The sequence below is a fragment of the Pleurodeles waltl genome, chromosome 9, assembly GCF_031143425.1.
Source record: "Pleurodeles waltl isolate 20211129_DDA chromosome 9, aPleWal1.hap1.20221129, whole genome shotgun sequence".
In the NCBI taxonomy this organism is placed as follows: Eukaryota; Metazoa; Chordata; class Amphibia; order Caudata; family Salamandridae; genus Pleurodeles; species Pleurodeles waltl.
This window is the reverse complement of record NC_090448.1, coordinates 122,655,842-122,679,000: the sequence shown is the minus strand read 5'-3', so window position 1 is coordinate 122,679,000 and position 23,159 is coordinate 122,655,842. Positions and strand designations below refer to the sequence as shown.

General features: G+C 42.3%; 1 protein-coding gene across 2 annotated transcripts in view; it reads left to right on the top strand.

Moving 5' to 3' along the window:
- Positions 1-23,159, top strand: part of LOC138259003 (inter-alpha-trypsin inhibitor heavy chain H3-like) — a 534,612-nt gene that overhangs the window by 22,990 nt on the left and 488,463 nt on the right. The window contains exons 2-3 of one of the 2 annotated variants that reach the window (XM_069206378.1): positions 11,812-11,946; positions 17,419-17,439. In XM_069206378.1, coding sequence (XP_069062479.1) covers positions 11,863-11,946; positions 17,419-17,439 — 105 coding nt within the window. In that variant the 5' untranslated portion in view covers positions 11,812-11,862. The remainder of the gene's footprint in view (positions 1-11,811; positions 11,947-17,418; positions 17,440-23,159) is intronic. The other variant, XM_069206380.1, reaches the window with a different exon arrangement.

The window sequence follows — 23,159 nt, the reverse complement described above, 5'->3', positions numbered from 1 at the left end:
GTGACAGTAAAGTGACGGATATACCACCAGCCGTATTACGAGTCCATTATATCCTATGGAACTCGTAATACGGCTGGTGGTATATCCGTCACGTTTTGGACGGATTAACACCTCCTCCAAAGTTGTAATAACCCCCATAGTGTGTTAATATTGTCATTAATAAAACACACATATTATGCAAACTGATAAATTCAGTATTAATAATGTTCTGTTAAAACATAAAACATTTCATTAGTAGCTGCAGTCTTTGATAAGACATCACATTAACCTCTTATCTGCTGGGCCTATTCCCCCTCCCCCCAGTGCTGAGCCCTTTTTTGGCTATTCTGGGTAGTTTGCGCTTAGTCCTTCATAACCTTTTGTCCACATAAGCTATACACGCCAAATTTGCGTCCTTTTTTTCCAACATCCTAGGGATTCTATTGGTCCCCAGAGTTTGTGGTTTCCCCTGGAGGAGACCAAGAATTTAGCCAAAAAAACTGTGAAAATTTAGTATTTTAAAAAACAAAATGGGAAAAAAGGGCTGCAGAATAAGGCTTGTGTTTTTTCCCCTGAAAATGGCATCAACACAGGGTTTCTGGTGCTAAAATCACCATCTTCCCACCTTTCGGGAATGGGCAGACTTGAATCAGAAAACCACATTTTTCAACTTTTCAATTTTGGCATTTTACTGGGACATACCCCATTTTTACTATTTTTGGTGCTTTCTGCCTCCTTCCAATTAGTGACAGGAATGGGTATGAAACCAATGCTGGATCCCGGAAAGCTAAACATTTCTGAAAAGTAGACAACATTCTGAATTCAGCAAGGGGTCACTTGTGTAGATCCTACAAGGTTTTCCTACAGAAAATAACAGCTGAAATAAAAGAATATTGAAAGTGAGCTGAAAAAACAGCCATTTTTCTCCACATTTTACTCTGTAACTTTTTCCTGCAATGTCAGATTTTTTAAAGCAATATACCGTTACATCTGCTGGACTCTTCTGGTTGCGAGGATATTTAGGGTTTGTAGGTTCATCAAGATCCCTAGGTACCCAGAGCCAATAAATGAGGTGCACCATGCAATGGGTTTTCATTCTATACCGGGTATACAGCAATTCATTTGCTGAAATATAAAGAGTGAAAAATAGGTATCAAGAAAACCTTTGTATTTCCAAAATGGGCGTAAGATAAGGTGTTGAGAAGCAGTGGTTATTTGCACATCTCTGGATTCCGGGGTGCCCATACTAGCATGTGAATTGCAGGCCATTTCTCAAATAGATGTCTTTTTTACACACTGTCTCACATTTGGAAGGAAAAAATGTAGAGAAAGACAAGGGGCAATAACACTTGATTTGCTATTCTGTGTTCCCCCAAGTCTCCCGATAAAAATGGTACCTCACTTGTGTGGGTAGGCCTAATGCTCGCGACAGGAAACGCAACATGGACACATCACATTTTTATATTGAAATCTGACGTGTTTTTTGCAAAGTGCCTAGCTGTAGATTTTGGCCTCTAGCTCTACCTAGAGAAGCCTACCAAACCTGTGCGTTTTTTAAAACTAGACACCTAGGGGAATCCAGGATGGGGTGACTTGTGGGGCTCTCACCAGGTTCTGTTAACCAGAATCCTTTGCAAACCTCAAAACTTGGCCAAAAAAAACCTTTTTCCTCACATTTCGGTGACAGAAAGTTCTGGAATATGAGAAGAGTCACAAATTTCCTTCCACCCAGCGTTCCCCCAAGTCTCCCGATAAAAATGGTACCTCACTTGTGTGGGTAGGCCTAGCGCCCACGAAAGGAAATGGCCCAAAAGACAACGTCGACACATCACAATTTTTCACAGAAAACAGAGGTGTTTTTTACAAAGTGCCTACCTGTGGATTTTGGCCTCTAGCTCAGCCGGCACCTGGGGAAACCTAGCAAACCAGTGCATTTTGGAAAACTAGACACCTAGGGGAATCCAAGATGGGGTGACTTGTGGGGCTCTGACCAGGTTCTGTTACCCAAAATCCTTTGCAAACCTCAATATTTGACAAAAATATTTCCTTCCACCCAGCGTTTCCCCAAGTCTCCCGATAAAAATGGTACCTCTCTTGTGTGGGTAGGCCTGGTGTCCGCGACAGGAATAGATCACACAACGGTCAATGTTGGTCCTTACATGAGGCAACTGTTGACCCGGGGGTGATCCATTCCTGACGCAGGCACTAGGTATAGGCACTCAAGTGGGGGTAGTGTTTTTATCAGGACAGGTGAGGAATCACTGGGTGGTAGGAATTGTGTGGATCCCAGCATATTCCTGTAGTTTGTGTGACAGAAATGCGAGAAAAATAGAGTTTTTATTCAACATTTCAGCTTTGCAGGGTATTCTGGGTAAGAAAACTTTGGGGAATCTACACAAGTCACACCTCTGTGGACTCCCCCGGATGTCTAGTTTCCAGAAATGTTTGGGTTTAGTATGTTTCTCTATATGGCTGCCGAACCCAGGACCAAAAACACAGGTGCCTGCCTTACAAAACCAGTTTGTTTGTGATAGAGAAGTTTGATGTCTCCACAATACGATATGGGCGGTGGAATTTGGGGCTGAACTAAATTGGGGAGCTCCCAAGAGAGCACTCTCTCTCTCTGCTTGCCGCCGCATTCACCTGCTCTCTGGGTTGGGCTAACCCACTATTACTCATTCATAATTTACTGGAAGAGGAGTTATCAAATGGGACTCCTCCGACTGAAAAATCACTCCCAGAGTCTGCACCATTGTCCTATCCCTCAGATGCTGTCTCAGTATCTGATGTCTCAGTCTCTGATCCTATATCAGAGCTGTCCTCTATAACCCGAGTGACGGCAGCAGTCATCCATCAAGATGCCATCTCTGCTATTGGCTAAACTGTTGCTCTAAAACAGTAGCCTACGTAGACAGTCTCAAAATTGATGGTGTGTGTGAGATACGTGCAACAGTAGAGGCCACCTTACCTGCGCTTCTTCCCTCAATCAGCACGTTCTTTCAAGACACTCAAAAAACACCTTGTCACATACCATTCGTCACAGTCTTTAGCACCTCCTGCGCCCAGTCCAACAATCATTATTGGTGCTCCCACTCCCTCCTCCTCGTATTCCCTCATTACCACCCAGCAAAAGTGCCCTTCATCTCTCCATAGCCGCCCCCCACCCCGCTCATACATTTCATTTGTATTATAGCGCAGGTAACGGCTGACTTTACTAATGTACCAAGCTATTGACATAAAATACTGATTTGCTCTTTGCAGTAGGCATATACACCTTCTGTGCTTCTTTATTGCACTAAAACTGCCACTAGATAAAAGTCTGATCCTTTTGTAGCAGAAACATAATCACAATACTTACTTGACTTTTTTATTGCTGCCTAAAAGCTACAGTTGAAATGCGTCAGTTGAAGTATGTGCATTGCTTTGAAGACGCAAGCTGCAACTGCAAGACAACTGGTGGCAAATATATATATATATATATATATATATATATATATATATATATATATATATATAGATCACTTTTATATGTGGGTCTGGTTTTCCTGGGGGCCAATCGCAGCCCCCAGGGAAACCACATGTGTATTGACAAAAGTGATACATATATATATATATCTATACATATATATATATATATATATATATATATATATATATATATATATATATATATATCTATCTCTATATAGATATATCTATCTACATAGATATCTATAGATAGATCTATATATATATATATATATAGATCTATCTATAGATATATCCATGTAGATATATCTACATAGCTATATCTATATATATATATCTATATATATATATAGAGAGAGAGATCTATATTTTTTTTTAGTAGTTGTATGGTTTCCCAGGAAAACCCTACAACTACTAAAAAAAAATATTGCCCCCACAGCAGGTCGCCCTGCCCACGGGCGACCCCTGTCCATTTCTTATTTTGTTATTTTTTTTTTTTTAAATGTTTCTTTTTTTCATAAAATTTACCCCCTGGGAGGCCCGATCGAAAGTGATCGCGCCCCCCCCCCAGGGGACACCTAACTTTGTAAAAAAATAAATATGCCCCGGTTTGGGGGGGTGGGGTCCTGTTTTCCGAGGGGGCTGACCCCCCCAAGTGAAATCCCTGGTGTCTAGTGGTGTTTCCTGGCCCCCGATCGCAACACTTTCAGGAAGGCCTCGTAAGAAAGGGGAGAGTCTCCCCTTTCTTACAAGGCCTTCCCGAATGTGGGGAAGGCCGTTTGGGGCCGTTTCCCCCATCGGAGCTTCCTGCTCCGATGGGGAAATCAACAAGGTGTAGTCACAAAGGGGCGGGTGGGGGTCGGGGGGGAGACACGGAAAAGCTTCTGTGTCTCCCGGGGATAAAAAAAAATAATCCTTGGGTGCGACGCACCCGAGGATTTATTGACCCCCTCCCTGGTGTCGGCCACTGGTCGTGACCCGCACCAGGGAGGTAGTGTGGGCGTCAGCCAGTGGCCGACGCCCACACCCAAGGGGTTAAGTATGACAGAGATTTGCATTTGTTTTTCTGCGCGCATATAATTCTATACTAATAAATCATTAAACATAAATCAAATAATTTTTCTACTAACAGATACTCTAATAATTGATTATACTTCAATTTACTTTAACTCATGTTAGCACATTGTCAGTTCTGGGAGGCACAATGTCCACCACTTTAAAATACGTGTCAGTGAAATTTTCTCCAAGTTACGCTTCCAAACATGAATATGTATGTCACCAAATGCTGATGTTTGGTGCACTAAAACATTAATACATTTTACGCTCCACCAGTCCTTTCTCTGATGGCAAACCTATACCGTCACAAAAGGACACAATTCTCATTTCATTGAGACAGCTCGAAAGTTTGATGTCTTATATTGTATAGGTCTTGGTCTATTGATACCCTCAATTCTCCTCAGGCTCTCTTCATTTTCTCCATTTCAATCTCTCCCCTCTCTCTGTTTATTCTTAGCTCTCCTTACTTTCCATAATTGGTATAACTTGTAAAATCCAAGTGCAACTAAGGCACACAAAGTCACAGTCAACACACGTCTCACCATCATTCCTACTATTCCTTTTCCTAAACTTCCAAACCACTTTCCAATGGCTGAAAAAACATTTCTGATTGATTCCCACATAGTAGTGGTTGTCACTTCTTTCAGGTCATTTTTCAGATCAGTGATGTTAGAGATAAACTTCCTGTGTAGTGCAAGATGACTTGGCAAAGCCATTGATCTCATAGGAAGCATCTCTGTGGCAACTAATTATAAGGCACTTGCTTTATCTGTAGATAAATTACCATCTACTGTTGATAACTTTCTAATCTTGATGCCATTCAAGATCACACCTACTGATGGAATTATGACACCACAAATATCTTCTGTAATCACTGTGACACTGGCTTCCCTCATAACTCTGGGTTTCGGTTTCTCTTTCCAGACAGGATTGTCTAAACTTTCCACATGATACAAAACTACTCCCATGTAACATGTACCATACCAACCTTTCGGCAGCTTGAAATAGGCATTCTTTCCATAAATGAAATAAACAGCTGGTATGGCTGGGTCTTGTCCATTCAACATAAAGGTCCAAACACTATTAAAAAGAAACACGTCTACATTCAGTAGTACCGACAAAATGCATATCTGTCTTTGCCTTAGGCCTGTACATGCATATTCCACCTACATGTTGCCAAGCTAAAGCTGAATATCCTTGGATAATACTACTTGTAGCACGTGCAGTGTTTTTCTGCCAGTCTTGTAAAACTATTCCCTTTTCTACTCTTGTTTTCATTGCTGTTTTCCTATCATCTGCTTGTCCAATTAAATCTTTTTCTACTTGTGTCACAACACAAGTTAAATTATTTTTATGAGCATATGCAGTTCCAAATGTCAGGGTCGGCTCAAAGAAACCAACCACAATGTCAGCAATTTTGGCTTTAGCTACGGTACTCAAATGCTGTTTTACAGGCACAAAAAAATTATATCAAAATTTGAATGAAAACACTGAAAATGCTCCTGCTGATAGAATAGAGTTAGTCACTTTTAGAAATAGGGTCTCTGGTTGGCAGTCAGTTTGCACTCAATCCAAGTAGGGGCCCTCGCTCTAGTCAGGGCAAGGGAGTTACACTTCTCAGATAACCCCTGCTCACCCCCTTGGTAGCTTGACACAAGCAGTCAGGCTTATCTCAAAGGCAATGTGTACAGTATTTATAATAACAAACACAGTAAAACAGTGAAAACACTACAAAATGGACACCACACCAGCTTAGAAAAAATACCAATATTTATCTAAATCAAACAAGACCAACATGACAAAAATCCAAAACACACAAGTAAAGTTCTGAATTTTTAAAATAAGGGAGTACCACTCCATAGAAAACAATGGATGCATTTTTGTTACACAAAGTACCTGGTTTGCGTAAAATATAAAGCCGCACTGCCGGCGTGCGGTGGAAAAGTCAGTGATGCGTTGATTCCTTACTTGGAAGTGAGGCCGTGCATTGTTTCTTCTGCGGTTGGGTAGGCAATGCGTAATTTTTATCTCCTGCAAGAGATCGTTGCGTTGATTTCCGGACGGGTACCTCAGATCCACGCAAGTTCATGTTGATTTTGATGCCCAGTGATGATGCGTGCAAAATCCGGCCGTGCGATGAGGAGAATCCATGCTGCTTGGGGTTTGCAGCGTTTTCAGCAGCCGCAAGCAGGTGTTCTCTGTCATTTCTCCAGCCGCAATGGAGAAATTACACAAAATATGCACCAATTTCCCATCGGTTATGTAGGTGGTTCTTTGATTTTTCAGCCGCGATGCAGGTGGTGCGTTGTTTTTACTGCTGTGTTGCAGATGGTGCGTCAACATTTTCCCTATAGGGCTCCTGTGCGTGTCTTTGTTTCACCAGCTTGACCTCCAAGGGCCCAGGGCTATTTGATAATTCATTCTTTAGTGTGCATTCTCATGCCGGGTGTTCTCATATTTGCAATGTCTTGATAATTAAATTCTAATCTGTAACTCATCTTAATCGCTTTGATTTCTCTAAATCCACATCATATTTTTGGGCCAATTCTACTAATTTCTCATATGTCTGTCCTGCACGATTGATAAAATCCTTGCACAAAGAGCACAACTTTTCTTCATTATATGTATCCAAGCTTTCCAACTTGAGTGTTCCTTCAATTAATTCATTTAATTTTAATTTTAATCTGGGCACATTCACTGTCCTGTCTCTTTCTGGGGTTTCCTTTTTTCTGACACTACTGTTTACTGTACCTTTTGCTCCTTTCCGACTCAAACTCATTTAACTGTTGTGCTGAAAAAACCTTGCAAACTAATATTACTCCTTTGTGTCATATTTTGTGAAGTACTGCAGGGCATACTAGCAATCTGATCTGGTGTGAGCATGTAAGGAAGTGGGATTCCCTGTTGACAGCTCACATCACAAATTGCTCAAATATACCAACATCTGCATGTCAATTGGTGATATCTCTGCTGATGCAGCTGGGGTTTCAAGAACTAATTAACCTTTCATCAACCGAGCACGGCTTCCAGGATAACCTGAACCATACAATGGAACAACTGGGCCGATGGTTACAGGAACTCTCAATGCTTCTGGTCCTGTCGAATTAGTCTGACTTTGAAGAATTGACACCCCAGTACCTTGACCTGTTAAAACAGTACTGAAAGTCTGTCTTAATTGATTTGGGGTAATACTTTTGTTTGTCTGTACTAGAGTATACATGGACATAGTCTGCTTCTGAATACAAACTGGAACTGACTGATTCACATAAGGTGTGTATAACATCTGACTCACAACGGGACTCGTCATACTCTGATTCATAGCTGGACTCAAATTGAGCTGTGCTGTACTAACAACAGGAACTGGTGAATAAATTGTGATGCCTGCAATACTGAACTAACGTGTTCTTGGAGCTAACTGAATCAGGCTTTGTGAAATGGGAGCTGTGGGCACACCCGAGACCACATTCTGAACTACTCTTTCCACTTAATGATAAGGCACAGGACGATTCATTAAATTTAATTTATGAACTCATCTTTTTCGTCACTCTCATAAGTGGCAGTCTTTTTAACCTCATCTGCTGTCTGCTCTGTCTTTTCTGTCTACTTCTTTTTCATTTTAGGCTTTTGTTCCCATCACCTTGTTTTGTAATAGCAGGATACATTTTCACCTCGTCTAACATCTATCTTCTCCACATTTTCTGTTCCTCCTCCCACCTAGCCTCTTCTAGTGTCTTTTCTGCTCTCCTCATTCTATTCTGAAATGTTTCCATTTCATTTTGTCTAGCAACAAGTTCCTAAATAGCAAGAGTTGTGTGGGTCTTGGAGGAGGCCTTAAGTCGCAGAATATTCTCCTCAAATTTTCTACAATCCTCAAATTAAAGGTACCCTAAAATTCTAAAACCAATGAACCATCCTTCTCAGTGATCTTACTTCACTGTTTTACCCAAATGCATGCTGAAACTCCTCTTAAATCTGCCACTTCATATTCTGGTGTTCCTTCGGGTGCTGTTTGTTCACCCTCTCTAACTGGAATAAACACATCTCCTCTCAGCACACTTCTTAAAGTTTTTAAAAATTTCATTTTTTTAATAATTTCAATCAGCAATACAAATTTCGAAATCAGGAAATAAATTAAATCCCAGAATTATTTTCACGAGCTGTCCTCAACCATTGGCTACACTGTATTCTCCACTAATACATGTGTGGCTTTTCACTAACTAACCAATCCCAGTGTGGTGCAATTGACGTCACACCCACTTCACTCTACAACTGCAAGTTGCTTTGCAACTGCCTCTCATATAATCGCTCATACATACACTAAATGCAAAATTATTGCGAGCATACAAAAAAAATAAATCCTGTCTGCAAAAACTATGGGTACGACTCAAACGCTTTAAGAGCTGTACAGGCTAGACTTCTGACTGTGGCTTTTGCAATTACACAAGTAAGACTTGGCCAGCAATTCTCACCCTCCTCAGGGCCCTTGAGAATTCACCTAATATTAACCAACAACTCACACACACTCAAGGAAAAACTACTGATACTGTCACCACATCAGTGACATCTATCCCACTACAAAAAATAAATTAAACAAGTGTGTCACAAATATTTGTGCAATACTCTATAGTCTTAGGCCATAATGCACCCATCAACAACAACAACTGTACGGACAATTTCTGAGCCAAAAGTGCCACAATCACTTCGAGTACAATGACTCCACAAACACCTCACAACATCACACTTCACCACAATTCATAGCAAAAAGCATTGCAAGCACAAATCCCTACTTGTACACACACTGTACACTTGTAATACAATGCTGGAATTTTGTCAACCTCTCAACTAGCCATTGAAAAACTCTGATGTTCGATATTAATTTAAATTCCCTACCATTAGCCTAAAATATGGTTCTCCTTCTTATGGGACAAAACTGTTCCTCTGCTAACAATTCTGGAACCTAATACCCTACCATTAACCTAATATATGGTTCCCCCTATTATGGGTCGAAACCATCCTCTGTTATCAAATCTGCTAATGTGTTTTCATCATCCACGGACTAGAATGCTTCACCAAAGTCAAAGGATCTTTTGACCCAGTAAAGAGTGTGGTGAACCATAACTACAATTTATTTCAACATGACAATCAACAATTTGGACTCCATGGCCAATGTGGCCAAAGAAGAAAAACACCAATCTGAATAAAGTTCAGAGCTTTAGTTTCATGACCACAATACTAACATCACATAAATAGTGTGCAAAACCAAAGAATAAAGATAAATGAACACAATTAGCTGACCAAATCTCCTAAACACGTTTAATCTACTCAGCATCAACACCATCAAACATTCGAGAAGAATCACACATAATAATAATGTAAATAATGTAGAATCAGAAACACATTTTAAATGAGACTGCAAATACATTAATGAAATCAAACTTCACTGATTTAATATCAGAAATTTTGGACAAAGGTACTCCCTACTAATAACCAAATTAAGACATGTATGTGTGGGAGTGGACTAACACATGCGGACAAAACAATAAGACAAAAATAATTTGGAAAATTATCTACCTTGGGCTAAGTTAACTAATTAAAAAAAATAAAAATATGCAAGTGTCAGCATGCTAACTTCTATTGAAAAAAGGTCAAGAAAATTATCATTGCATATACCTCACCTTGGAACAGCAGACAATTCAGTTTCAGCAAAGCACATCAGCAAGGTCCATTAGAAACAGCATCAGGGAAACGTGCAAACATGAACTGCATATGAAAATCAGGAACATTTTAACAGAACAAGAAAGCAGGGGGCAAGAATCAAGAAAAGACTACCTCAAACTTAGAATATCTGTCCCAATTCTGGAATACGCAAAAAGATCCCATTGGTCAGTTGGATAGGTCTGCATAACACAAGTGAGGCAATACCTAATTAGAATTTTAACACAAATCAAACTTGAAGCATCCAAACATTTCCCTAGGATTTGGTGAGAAGACATCTCTCCTTTCTGTGTGAATCCAAAAATATAACGATTTTGCAAATCTCTTGTTGCAAACCACGTTCCTTCCCATGCACAAGACACTTTTCTCCTTATGAATGAGAACGAATATGTCAAACAATAATACTACTCTCCTTTAAGTCATCAGGTCCCAATGTTGAAACATCCAAGGACACTGCAGTGTAAAAAGTACACACACTACAATAGGGATCTTTACTGTTCATAAAAAAACAACCTAATGGAAAAATTCATTTTAGAAAGAAAGAACTGATTTAGCATTAATGTAACTGCCTAGTTATGCTAACACAAGAAATATAATACATTAATATCATTATTAATAAAACACACACATTATGCAAACCGATAAATTCAGTATTAAAAATGTCTTGTTAAAACAAATACAAAATTTGATTAATAACTGCTATCTTTGTTAAGACAAGTATGACAAAGATGTGTATTAATTTTTCTGCACGCATAATTCATTAAACATTATAAATCAAATCATTTCTCTACTAACAGTTACTCTACTAATTGAATATACTTCTGTTTACTTTAACTTATGTTAGCACATTGTCAGTTTTGGTAGGCACAATGTTCACCTCTTTCTAAACGTGGACACTTCAAAATACCTGTCAGTGACATTTTCTCTTAGTTACGCTTTCAAACATGAATATGTATGTCACCAAATGCTGATGTTTGGTGCACTAAAACATTAATACATTTTACGCTCCACCAGTCCTACATTTTATCAATAATTGTAACATGAGACTGCTGTGTCCTCCTGTAAGTTGTATGAGTTGGATGCAGAAACTGATCACTTTAAGCAGAAAGGAATTTCCCTTCAATGGTTTTGTTTTATAGCATAAAAGGCTGTAATGTCAAAGGGTCAATGGCCATTTAATATCAATTACCATAGTGTCAACATCCAGCAAAAACTGTTGTGATGTCTCTTACCTAAGTCGGACATTTTGGTGAATTGCCATCCATTAGGAAGGGAGTTTAGCACTAACAATCTTACTCTTGAAGTATGCACCTGACTGTACCATATTATATTGCATAGCTCTAATGGCTGTGATAAAAATCTAAAAACTTTTCCTTTCTTGGCTTTCACCTTACAATCAGTTATCTGAAGAGTTAAAATGTATTTTCTGTTTTGTAAAATGTTTTCTTGTCATGTGAGTTTAAAACATGGGAACATGGACTTTCTGTATCTGCGTGACCTGGTTTGCCGAAAAAGTCCAAGCTACCATAAAATGGGTTAACATGATAGACTCTCATGTGATTGTACAATATTCTCTCATTTGTTATTGAACAGAACAAGAGCCATCAGTTCCTCTCCTCCTAGAAGGGCAGCATTCAGGACACAATGAGCTGGACTGTGCTTCACTGTCTTCTGATCGGGCTTCCAGCGCTAGTGAAGCTTGTGACCGTCGAATCACATCAAAGCGAGGTGACAATATAATTAGATCAATAAATCTATGACTGACAAAATTAGAAATGTACAGTAGTGCATTTTTCAGATAGAACAGATGTGGTGATATTTTTTGTAATACGCAATATTACTGTTTCATTTGATGAGCGAGCCAATTAACAATTATTTTTTCAAAAGATCCTAGAATTATGCCAATGATTTGCATACAGGCTGAATGAAAGTGAGCATTTCTTGAATAATCACAGAATGCAATAAATATTACCTTCACATTACCTTTTTAAGTTTCTCTGATCACATCACCTTGCATAGTTATGTGCAGTGAAAATTATTTTCTGCACCTATCTTAATCTTCTTTTACTTTTGCTCTTTCCTTACTACTTTTTCTACTAAAGATTTGCTAATAATGTACCTATTTCGAATTTATGGATTATATTATTTATATTAAATCCTATTTTCAAGCTGTGTTTTTATCTCACATACAAGTAAACGTATAGAGAACAGGTAACTATTCAATATTGCCTGGGGGTTATGGTGCGATAATAAACCACGAGGACGAAGGCTGATTGATTTACAAATGTCACCAGAACCCCCAGTTTGCAATATAGGACCATTTTACAAATTACATCTAACAATGAGCACAGATTGCAATTAAAATATTCAGGTTCATCTTTCATGAAGACATTGGTGATAAACTAATGCACAATGTGAGTAGGCCTTATGCTATATTCTGTGGCTGCAGCATTTTGCTAAATCATTTTTAAAGCATTTGTCAAATAATTGCCTGCATATTTTGCAACTTTTCAAAAAATGTTTCCAGCTTAACTGGATGAAAATAACATTGCCAGAGTGTGCTGCACATTTCCAGCAATTTTTCACATGCAGTGAATATATACATAAATATTTAATCTAATCAGAAATTACTTAGGTGGAGTGAAAAAGATCAGGGTAAATATGTGCTGTGAGTATGCCTCGTTTGTATATTTAAAATGGGTCTAGAATATAATATATGAAAAAACAAACTATGTTTTGTAAAGTCAATTATTCGTACTGTGGTAATAAAATGGAATTTTAACTTCACTTACTAATAAATGCCTGGTGCAGATTCGGCATGTTAGCCCCCCACTTAGGTATGTTTTCACACCGTGTAGCATTGAGGCCCTGCTGGGGTCACTGTGGGCACTGCTTGTGGAGACTCCCAGCTCCTGCTACTTCTTCTTTAGCATGGGTCTGCCACATCGCTCCCTGTGGACCATCTGTTGCCAGGGCTGTTGACTTCCTGTCAGAGCCCACCCCTTAACCATGAATGAGGCATTCCTTCTGCACAGTTTTTAGAAACTGTCTTCAGAGGGTCACCACTGCCATTTTGAAGGGTATGTGCTCTGTCTCATCGCTCCTTGTTTAGTCCAGTCTTTGCCCCAGAGCAAGCCCGGGGTGGGGTTTGTGGGGGTCACCTCTACAGTTCCGTGGAGATGTCATTTCACCCATTAGTGGTCTCAGGGAAGTCACTTTAGGTGCCAGCGAGTGGCAATGCAGTGGCAGCTGAGCCGGACTAGAAGAACTACAACCCTATTACCAACTTTTTAAATCCCTTTGTAGCTTGAACTTTTTATTGTCTGCCTTGAGCACCAAGATGTGAGTGATTCCCACAGAATGTGGTATTAATCCAGCCCTTGCACGTTCAAAGGATCCTAAAACGTGATAGGGCTACACACAACAATGCACTGCAACTCCCTTTAAGAAACAGAAATTCATGGACCCCATCTTAGGATCCTTACACAAATCAAAAACCCAGTATATTCGATGCATGGGATGTAATTCTACAACAATATGGTATGGCCTTGCAGAGGTGCTCCAATTTCTGTTTAAGAAGCCCAGCTCTCCTACTGAAGAAAGAGGGCATTAATTTGTGTATGTCTACTTTCACCATCCTCTAAAGACTCAAGGCAGGCATAAAACACAGAATTTTACAAAGTCTTGCATAAATAAACACTGACCCTCCAAGGAAAACAAATTATTTATTACTTGACAGGAGCAGATAGCAACACATTTTCAGGATGGGAAAGTGTAGGAGGCTGGCCTGGCTTATAGTGGGTACCTGATGGTACTTACATCTTGTGCGAGGTCCAGTTATCCCTTATTAGTAGATTAGTAGTGTTCTAGCAGCTTAGGCTGATAGAGGTAGCTATAGCAGAGCAGCTTAGGCAGAACTAGGAGACATGCAAAGCTCCTACTATGCCTCTTATATGATATAGCACTATATCATAAGAAACACATTACTCAGAGTTACTAAAAATAAAGTTGCTTTATTTTAGTGACAATATGCCAAAAGTATCTCAGAGGATATACTCCCTTAGGAGGTAAGTAAAATACACAAACTATACACACAAACCAAAATCAGGTAAGTAAACAGTTAGAAAAGTAGTGCAAACACTGTAGAACACAATAGAATGCAATAGGAGAAAATAGGCCTAGGGGCAACACAAACAATATACTCCAGAAGTGGCATGCAAACAACGAATGGACCCCAGGCCTAGTGTAGTGTGTAGAGGGTCACTGGGAATGTAAGAAAACACTAAGGGTGTCCAAAATACCCACCCCAAGACCCTGAAAAGTAGGAATAAAGTTACCCTACTGCCCCAGAAAGACAGTAAAGTCGAGATAGGGGATTCTGCAAAGACAACAACTTACTGCAAAGCACTGAAGTCGGATTCCTGGACCTGAGGACCTGTAAAGGAAGGGGACCAAGTCCAAGAGCCATGCAAGTGTCCAGGGGGGCAGGAGCCCACTAAACCCCAGATAAAGGTGCAAAAGGGCTGCCTCCAGGTGGAAGAAGCAGAAGATTCTTGCAACAACTGAAGATGCCAAGAACTTCTCCTTTGGTCAGAAGATGTCCCACGGCATGCTGGAGGATGCAGAGTTGTTTCCACGCAGAAAGACCACAAATAAGCCTTGCTAGCTGCAAAAGTCACGGTTGAGGATTTTGGGTGCTGCCAGGGCCCAGGAAGGACCAGGACGTCGCCCCATGGAGGAGGAGACAGAGGGGGCACTCAGCAACAGAGAGCACATGCAGAAGCAGGCAGCACCCACAGAAGCACCTGAACAGGCATTCAGAAGATCTGAGCACAGCTGTCATCTCAGCATAACAAAAGAGGGTCCCATGAAGTCGGAGGTCAACTCAGCGAGTTGGGCAATGCAGGATGGAGTGCTGGGGACCTGGGCTGCGCTGTGCACAAAGGAATCCTTGCAAGAGTGCACAGAAGCCCTAGCAGCTGCGGTTCACACAGTACACAGGATTACTGTCTGGCGTGGGGAGGCAAGGACTTACCTCTGCCAAATTTGGACAGAAGGACCACTGGACTGTGCGGGTCACTTGGATCCAGCTCCTGTGTTCCAGGGACCACGCTCGTCGAGATGATAGGGGACCTAGAGGACCGGTGATGCAGAATTTTGGTGCCTGCGGTAGCAGGGGGAAGATTCCATCGACCCATGGGAGATTTCTTCTTAGCTTCCAGTGCAAGGTGAAGGCAGTCGGCCCTCAGAGCATGCACCACCAGGAAACAGTCGAGAAAGCTGGCAGGATTAGGCGCTACAATGTCGCTGGTAGTCTTCTTGCTACTTTGTTGTGGTTTTGCAGGCGTCCTGGAGTCAGCGGTTGATCCTTGCAGAAATTGAAGATAGAAGTGCAGAAAAACTCTGATGAGCTCTTGCATTCGTTATCCGACGAGAAACCCACAGGAGAGACCCTAAATAGCCCTCAGAGGAGGATTGGCCACAGAGAGAAGTAAGCACCTATCAGGAGGGGTCTCTGACGTCACCTGCTGGCACTGGCCACTCAGAGGTCTCCATTGTGCCCTCACACCTCTGCATTCAAGATGGCAGAGGTCTGGGACACACTGGAGGAGCTCTGGGCACCACCTTTGGGGAGGTGCTGGTCAGGGGAGTGGTCACTCCCCTTTTCTTTGTCCACTTTCGCACCAGAGCAGGGCTGGGGGGATCCCTAAACCGGTGTAGACTGGCTTATGCAAGGAGGGCACATTCCGTGCCCTTCAAAGCATTTCCAGAGGCTGGGGGAGGCTACTCCTCCCCAGCCCTCAACACCTATTTCCAAAGGGAGAGGGTGTAACACCCTCTCTCAGAGGATATCCTTTGTTCTGCCTTCCTGGGACTGGGCTGCCCAGACCCCAGGAGGGCAAAAACCTGTCTGAGGGTTGGCAGCAGCAGTAGCTGCAGAGAAAACTCCGGAGAGCTAGTTTGGCAGTACCCGGGGTCCATGCCGGAGCCCCGGGGATGCATGGGATTGTCCCCCCAATACCACAATGGTATTAGGGAGACAATTCCATGATCCTAGACATGGCCATGTTCGGAGTTACCATTGTGAAGCTACACATACGAACAGACCTATGTGTAGTTCATGCGTGTCATGGTGTCCCCGCACTCCCAAAGTCTGTGGAAATTGCCCTGAACAATGTGGGCGTACCTTGGCTAGTGCCAGGGTGCCCTCCCACTTAGTAACTTTGCACCTAACCTTCACCAAGTGAGGGTTAGACATATAGGTGACTTATAAGTTACTTAAGTGCAGTGTAAAATGGCTGTGAAATAACGTGGACGTTATTTCACTCAGGCTGCAGTGGCAGTCCTGTGTAAGAATTATCTGAGCTCCCTATGGGTGGCAAAATAAATGCTGCAGCCCATAGGGAGCTCCTGGAACCCCAATACCCTGGGTACGTAAGTACCATATACTAGGGGATTATAAGGGTGTTCCAGTGTGCCAATCAGAATTGGTAAAATTAGTCACTAGCCTGCAGTGACAATTTTAAAAGCAGAGAGAGCATAAACACTGAGGTTCTGGTTAGCAGAGCCTCAGTGATGCAGTTAGGCACCACACAGGGAACACATACAGGGCACAACTTATGAGCACTGGGGTCCTGGCTAGCAGGGTCCCAGCGACACAGGCAAAAACAAACATACACACAAGTAAAAAATGGGGGTAACATGCCAGGCAAGATGGTACTTTCCTACAGAAAGTGTCAAAAATTAGCTAGAGAACACATACAGACGAGGAAGGTTGTATTATTCAGAAACATTCAAAGCGTTTCTGCCCCGAAAAGCCAATTCATTTCTATGAGAAAGAGACTTACTCACATGGAAACCTTTATGTAAGTCTATTTACACCTGCTGAGCAGGCTTTTGTAAATTACAAAAGGGGTTTTACATTCACTGAAAGGGCCATCTTCAAATACAAGTTTGACTTGCGTGTGCAAATACTTACGTGAACAGAGCAAATATTATGTCCACAATATTTAATTCCATTTCATTTAAGAAACAATACACAGATAGATGTGTGGGTCTGCATGTAGCACTATGACTTTGTGTGAAAAAGGGACGACAGTTCAGTTTCATTGGGCTGCTTATAGACCTATCAATACTCCGAATGTCTTTAAATGATGCTTAAAATGTCTTTATATTTCCCATTTCTCTATCTTTCTCTAGCAAAGGAGACCCATCAGAGCGGTATGTTGAATTATAGCTTTTTTTGTTTGTGTGTGTTTTTTTTTTTTTTTTAAGTGTTTTATGAAGTGCACGCTAATGTGTCTCATATTCATTTTTGATTACTAAGTTGTTGGAACGTGTGTGATGTAAGGCAGCCTGTCTCAATAGCCGAATGTATTTAAACCGACCAGTTTAATAAACTTTAAATTCGAGGTTGCGTTGCATACGTACTGTCGCATTTGTTGGCGTCTGTTCGCAAGTATGATAATATTTGGAACAATTATATAAATGTTTGTAGGTTCTCCTTAGCGACTGGATGACTCCACGTGTCTGTTTTCAGAGCAGTGACATTGCATGTTTGTTGTCAGAAATGATGAATATTGAGGAGAGGCAGAGATTTTATGTACTATGTACATTGTACAGATGGGTGAAAAACACAGCATTCAGCTTTGCCAAAATTCCAACCAATAAAATACCGAATCAACGATTCTGCAGTAAGGAACAGGTAAGGAGAATTAACCCAGAGCAAGCTACGTTATAAGCAAGGATCCTGACTTCCCGGCATTTGTGTTAAGAACAAGTGAATATAGATCAGACTCTGCTTACCGAGAAAGTGATCTGTCTTTCATAGATGAAAATTAACTAATAGCAGGAAATCTCCTTCAAGTAGAGATCTCTGCAGCAGGGTTTGTACATTATGAGCTGTTTTCTATTTTTTAAGTATTGGGTACAGTGTGAACCAAGCTCGAAAATCAAATAAATTACATAAGGATTTTATTATTACCCCCTAATGGGGTTCTCCTCGTTCTTACCAATGAGGCTTGATGCCTGACGGATAGCAGTAGCATTGAAGTCCCTTTCAATATGTACCCTTTTTTCCATTTTTTATTTAACGACTCTCCCCCTCCCCCACTACTCCTGTTTTGTTTCGTATCCTGTTTCCTAGACAAGCACGCTAGTTCATTTTTTTATACTCTTTTACTGTTGCTTTATGGTATACTTTAAGGTTATAATGCTTATTCGTTCCATGCGTTATTGACGTATATGCGAGATGGTCCGCTTTGCTTGAGCAAGCGGCCTGGTTGTTTCTAGAAGCCTTAACCGCGCTCCCTGCTCATGTGCTGAACTGGGGCAGGGAGCTGCTGTTGTGTTCAGAGTGCGAGTTCTATGAGAGCCAGCATGACAGCTTCCCAATTCTTTGCAAGGGTCAGGCATGGACACATTTGATAGCGCTCGACTGCTTCCACTCAGGCGACCAGGTTCTCACGAGATGAGACCTAGTTGCCTGGCGATGGCTATTAGAACAGGAAGCACACACGCTGCTATAGCACGTTGCTGTGCTTCCTGGAGACAGTTGGTTGCCATGGCCAAACATTTAGAGAAAAGGACGCATGTTCAGGCTGCTGAACAGCAAGAGTCTGAGGAATTGTTGCACATTTCTCGTGCAGATTTACAGACTTTGATTAAGGAGGCTGAGGATTCTGCTATAAAGGAGAAGGTTGTTCCTGCAAACCGGCAGAGGCTGGATGATGATGCAGATGAGAGTGAGGACTGAAAGGGCAGGTCCCTACAGTCTATGCAATCAGAAACAGCAAGCACCCCTCCATTTCAAGACCTCTGCAACAGGCTAGCCAACTTCTTCCATTGGAAAATCAAAGACATATATGACAGCGTCGGATCCCAAGACCATCTGAGCCCTTTAACAATGCCCCAGCTCCAACCTATCAAACCATCACAGAACCTGCCCTGCTGGATCACTGTCACCACAGACGAGACCCGCACCTTCATAAGCTGCATCCACTCCGGAACCCCTATGGACCCCTGTCCCCCCCACATCTCCAACAAAGCCAACACCTCCATCACACCCGAACTCCACCACACTCTCAACTGTTCCATAGAGACAGCCACCTTCCCAGAGGACTGGAAGCACGCCGAGATCTGCCCGCTCTTGAAGAAACCCACTGTTGACCCACTGGGCCTGAAGAATTACCGCCCCATCTCTCTGCTACCTTTCCTAGCAAAGGCCATTGAAAAAGGCCATCAATGCTCAGGTCCACAAGCACATCAAAGACGACAACATCCTGTACACCTCGCAATCAGGCTTCAGGACCGCCCTCCTTGCCACCACAGATGACATCCGCTTGCTCCTCGACCGCAGCCATACAGCAGCCTTCATCCTATTGGACCTATCGGCTGCCTTCAACACGGTCTCACACCTCATCCTCTGCTCCAGATTCCATGCAGCCGGCATCCGCGGAAAGGCCCTACAATGGATATGCACCTGCCTGTCTGGCAGAATACAGAGAGTCAGACTCTTGCCTCACCTGTCAGAACCTATGGAGATCCACTGCGGAGTTCCACAGGGTTCCTCCCTGAGCACCACACTCTTCAACATCTACATGGCCCTGCTCGCATCCATCATCAGGAACCACAGACTGAGCATTGTCTCCTATTCTGACGACACCCAGCTGATCATCTCACTGACTGAAAAGCTCACTACTGCCAAGGAGAATTTCCACAATGGGATGGAAGCCGTTGCCGCCTGGATGAAGGAGAGCTCAAGCTCAACTTTGACAAGACTGAGATCCAAATCCTGGGACCAACCACATCAGCCTGGGATGACTCCTGGTGGCCTTTCACCCTCTGCACCGGCTCACCCCAACAAACCTTGCAAGCAACCTTAGCTTGAACTTAATCCTGAACTCATGGCTCACCATGACCCGCAAAGTCAACTCAGTCGCATCCTCCTGCTTTCACACACTCCGACTTCTCTGAAAGATCTACAAATGTATCCCAAAGGATTGCAGTAAAACCGTAACCAATGCCCTGGTTACCAGCATACAACTATGGCAATGCCCTGTACACCAGTACCACCCTGAAGAACCTGATGAAACTATGGCACATCCAAAACGCCTCCACAAGACTCATCCTGGACATTCACTACCATGAACACATCTCCAATCACCTAGGAGACCTTCACTGGCTGCCTATCGAGAAAATAATTACCTTCAAACTCCTTGTCCACACATACAAGGCCCTCCACAACCTAGGACCTGCATACCTCAACCACTGTATCACCTTCTACTTCCTCACCAGACCTCTCCGCTTAACAAGCACTAGCCACCGTGCCCTGCATATGGAGGACCTTGGCTGGTGGAAGATCCTTTCACCTACCTCACGGCAAAGAACTGGAGCACCCTTCCTGTGCACCTCAGGCAGTCACCAGTGCTACATCAATTCAGGAAGGCCCTTAAATCTGGCTCTTCGGCTGAAGCTCAGAGGACAAACTTCCTTAGCGCCTTGAGACCCTGATGGGTGAGTAATTGCCCTGATTTGATTAGAGCAGCTGAAGGAGCTATTGGCTCATATTAGAGACCAACTGGGGTTTGATGCCTTGAGTTTTGAAGAGGATGAATTTCTAGTGCAATCTAACACTACAATCATGGACATTCTGCCTTTTCATGAGGTCTTTAAAAATATGCTGTATAAAAAATGGAAAGCTAGTGACAAGTCAACAATTCCTCATTTTCTTCACAAGAGATGTGTGCTAGAGGTTCTTGAAGACCAGTTCCTTTTGGCCCCTAAGGTTAATACAGTGTTGGCGTCCATGTCGTCTTCTTCCTCTTTGACCTCAGAGGATGCTGCCCTTTCCGCTCTGGTAGACAAGAAGGTGGAGTCTGCCTTGAAACATGCATATGCTGCTTCTAACTATGGGATTTATAGAAACACATATGCGGCTTATGCCACGCAGGCTCTCCTGAAGAACTTTCATTCTTTGATTGCCTTCAGTCACAGGAGGATCCTTCCGAACTGTTGGCTCATATGAAACTGTCATAGTTTTTGACAGGTGGTGTATTTGACTGTCTTTGGGCCTTGACTTCTGCGGCTGGTGCTTTCACTTCAAGCAGGAGGTCCTTATGGTTAAAGTCTTGGAAATTGGAGGCTAGCCAATTCCCCTTGATTTGTAAATCATAATTTTTGGGCCCAGAATTGTTTGGTCTGGAGCTCACTGACATGGTTGAGAAGGCAGCAGAAGAGAAGAAGATCCTGCAACATCTTAAACATATGGAGGAGAAAAAACTGTTTGGTTTCAGGAAAGGGCTTTTTCAAACCAATGAAGCCTTTTGAGGTATAGCCTGTTGTCGAGGGCTGCCTTCTACAATAAATCCTGACCCTCTTCCTCCAGTACCCCGTCTATCCAGCAACCAAAAAGACTATATGGCAGTGGGAGGTCACCACAGAGATTTTCTTCCAAAATGGAAGCGAGCAGTGACAGATGCCTGGGCCCTTTCAGTAGTGGAACATGGTTATCAGATACAATTCAAAGATCACAAGGTGGTGTGGAGAAAGAAGAAAAAGTCCCAAAGTGTAAAAAGTACACAGATATAATAAGACAAGGATGCTGGCAGATGATTTATGGTTGAAGTTGGAGAAATCTGGTTTCCAGATAAGATAAAAACTCCAGTCACCCCAGAATGTGATGAAATTAAAACTGTGAGCAAGTAGCGAAAAGGCCCCTAGCCCCGTGCAAACCCCTACATCATCATTTAATACCTATAGATACAATCAGAAATATGTATCCATTTTTGATTAGCACGGATTGTGCAGATTGCCGATCAAAAGCAATTTTGTACTTGCAAAGATATAGTGATGTATGCATTAAGGTCCAACTAACTCAACAAGCGAGTGTAGGTAATATTTAGGAGAGACAAATTTCAAAGACGAACAGTTTCATCTATATAACTAATAGTCTAAACTGTCAAAGAAAAGGAAAAGAAAAAGTTTCAAATACAAGTTTAGGAGTCCCACATATCAAGACTGCATCAGTATAGGTAATATGATACATCATATCCCAAAACCAAATACATTTTGTACAGAAAATCATACAAATGGTTACATAGAGACTATGAGACAAAAAAGGCTATAAGTATTAACTTACAAAAGGCAAATAGAAGGCCGAATCGATACATCACCTTTAGTTGAAAACAACATTGATATCTATTATGGGTCCCAGTGGACATGTATAGAGGTGTAATTTACAAAGAACTAGAAAAACGATGTACAAATTGAGCAAAGTAGCATTATTGGGTTGCGCAGGAAATATTAGGACATTGAGGCTGCAGGTATTGCCTTCCAGATGGTATGTGGAGACCAAATCAACCCATGATTTGTAGAAAACATAATTTTTTATAATTGTAATTTGCAAATTGCAGGGAAACCGATGTACAATTTAAAATGCATGTACCAGACTGAGGCCGGGCCAAATCAAAATAAGGAAGCCAACAATATATCAAATCAATAACTCTGTTAATGCAACAGGATAAAGCAGAGTGTATGTAAAAGTGCGAGATGCATTTATCAAAATGGGGCCAGGTCAGGTCTGGGTAAATAAACAGACATCTTACAAAAGCGATAATGCTGCCGGAGCATCAAAACAAGACTAAGGCGGTCATTCTGACCCTGGCGGTCAAAGACCGCCAGGGCGGAGGACCGCGGGAGCACCGCCGACAGGCCGGCGGTGCTCCAATGGGGATTCCGACCGCGGCGGTAAAGCCGCGGTCGGACCGGCACCACTGGCGGGCTCCCGCCAGTGTACCGCCGCCCCATTGAATCCTCCAAGGCGGCGCAGCTTGCTGCGCCGCCGAGGGGATTCCGACCCCCCCTACCGCCATCCAGATCCCGGCGGTCCGACCGCCGGGATCCGGATGGCGGTAGGGGGGGTCGCGGGGCCCCTGGGGGCC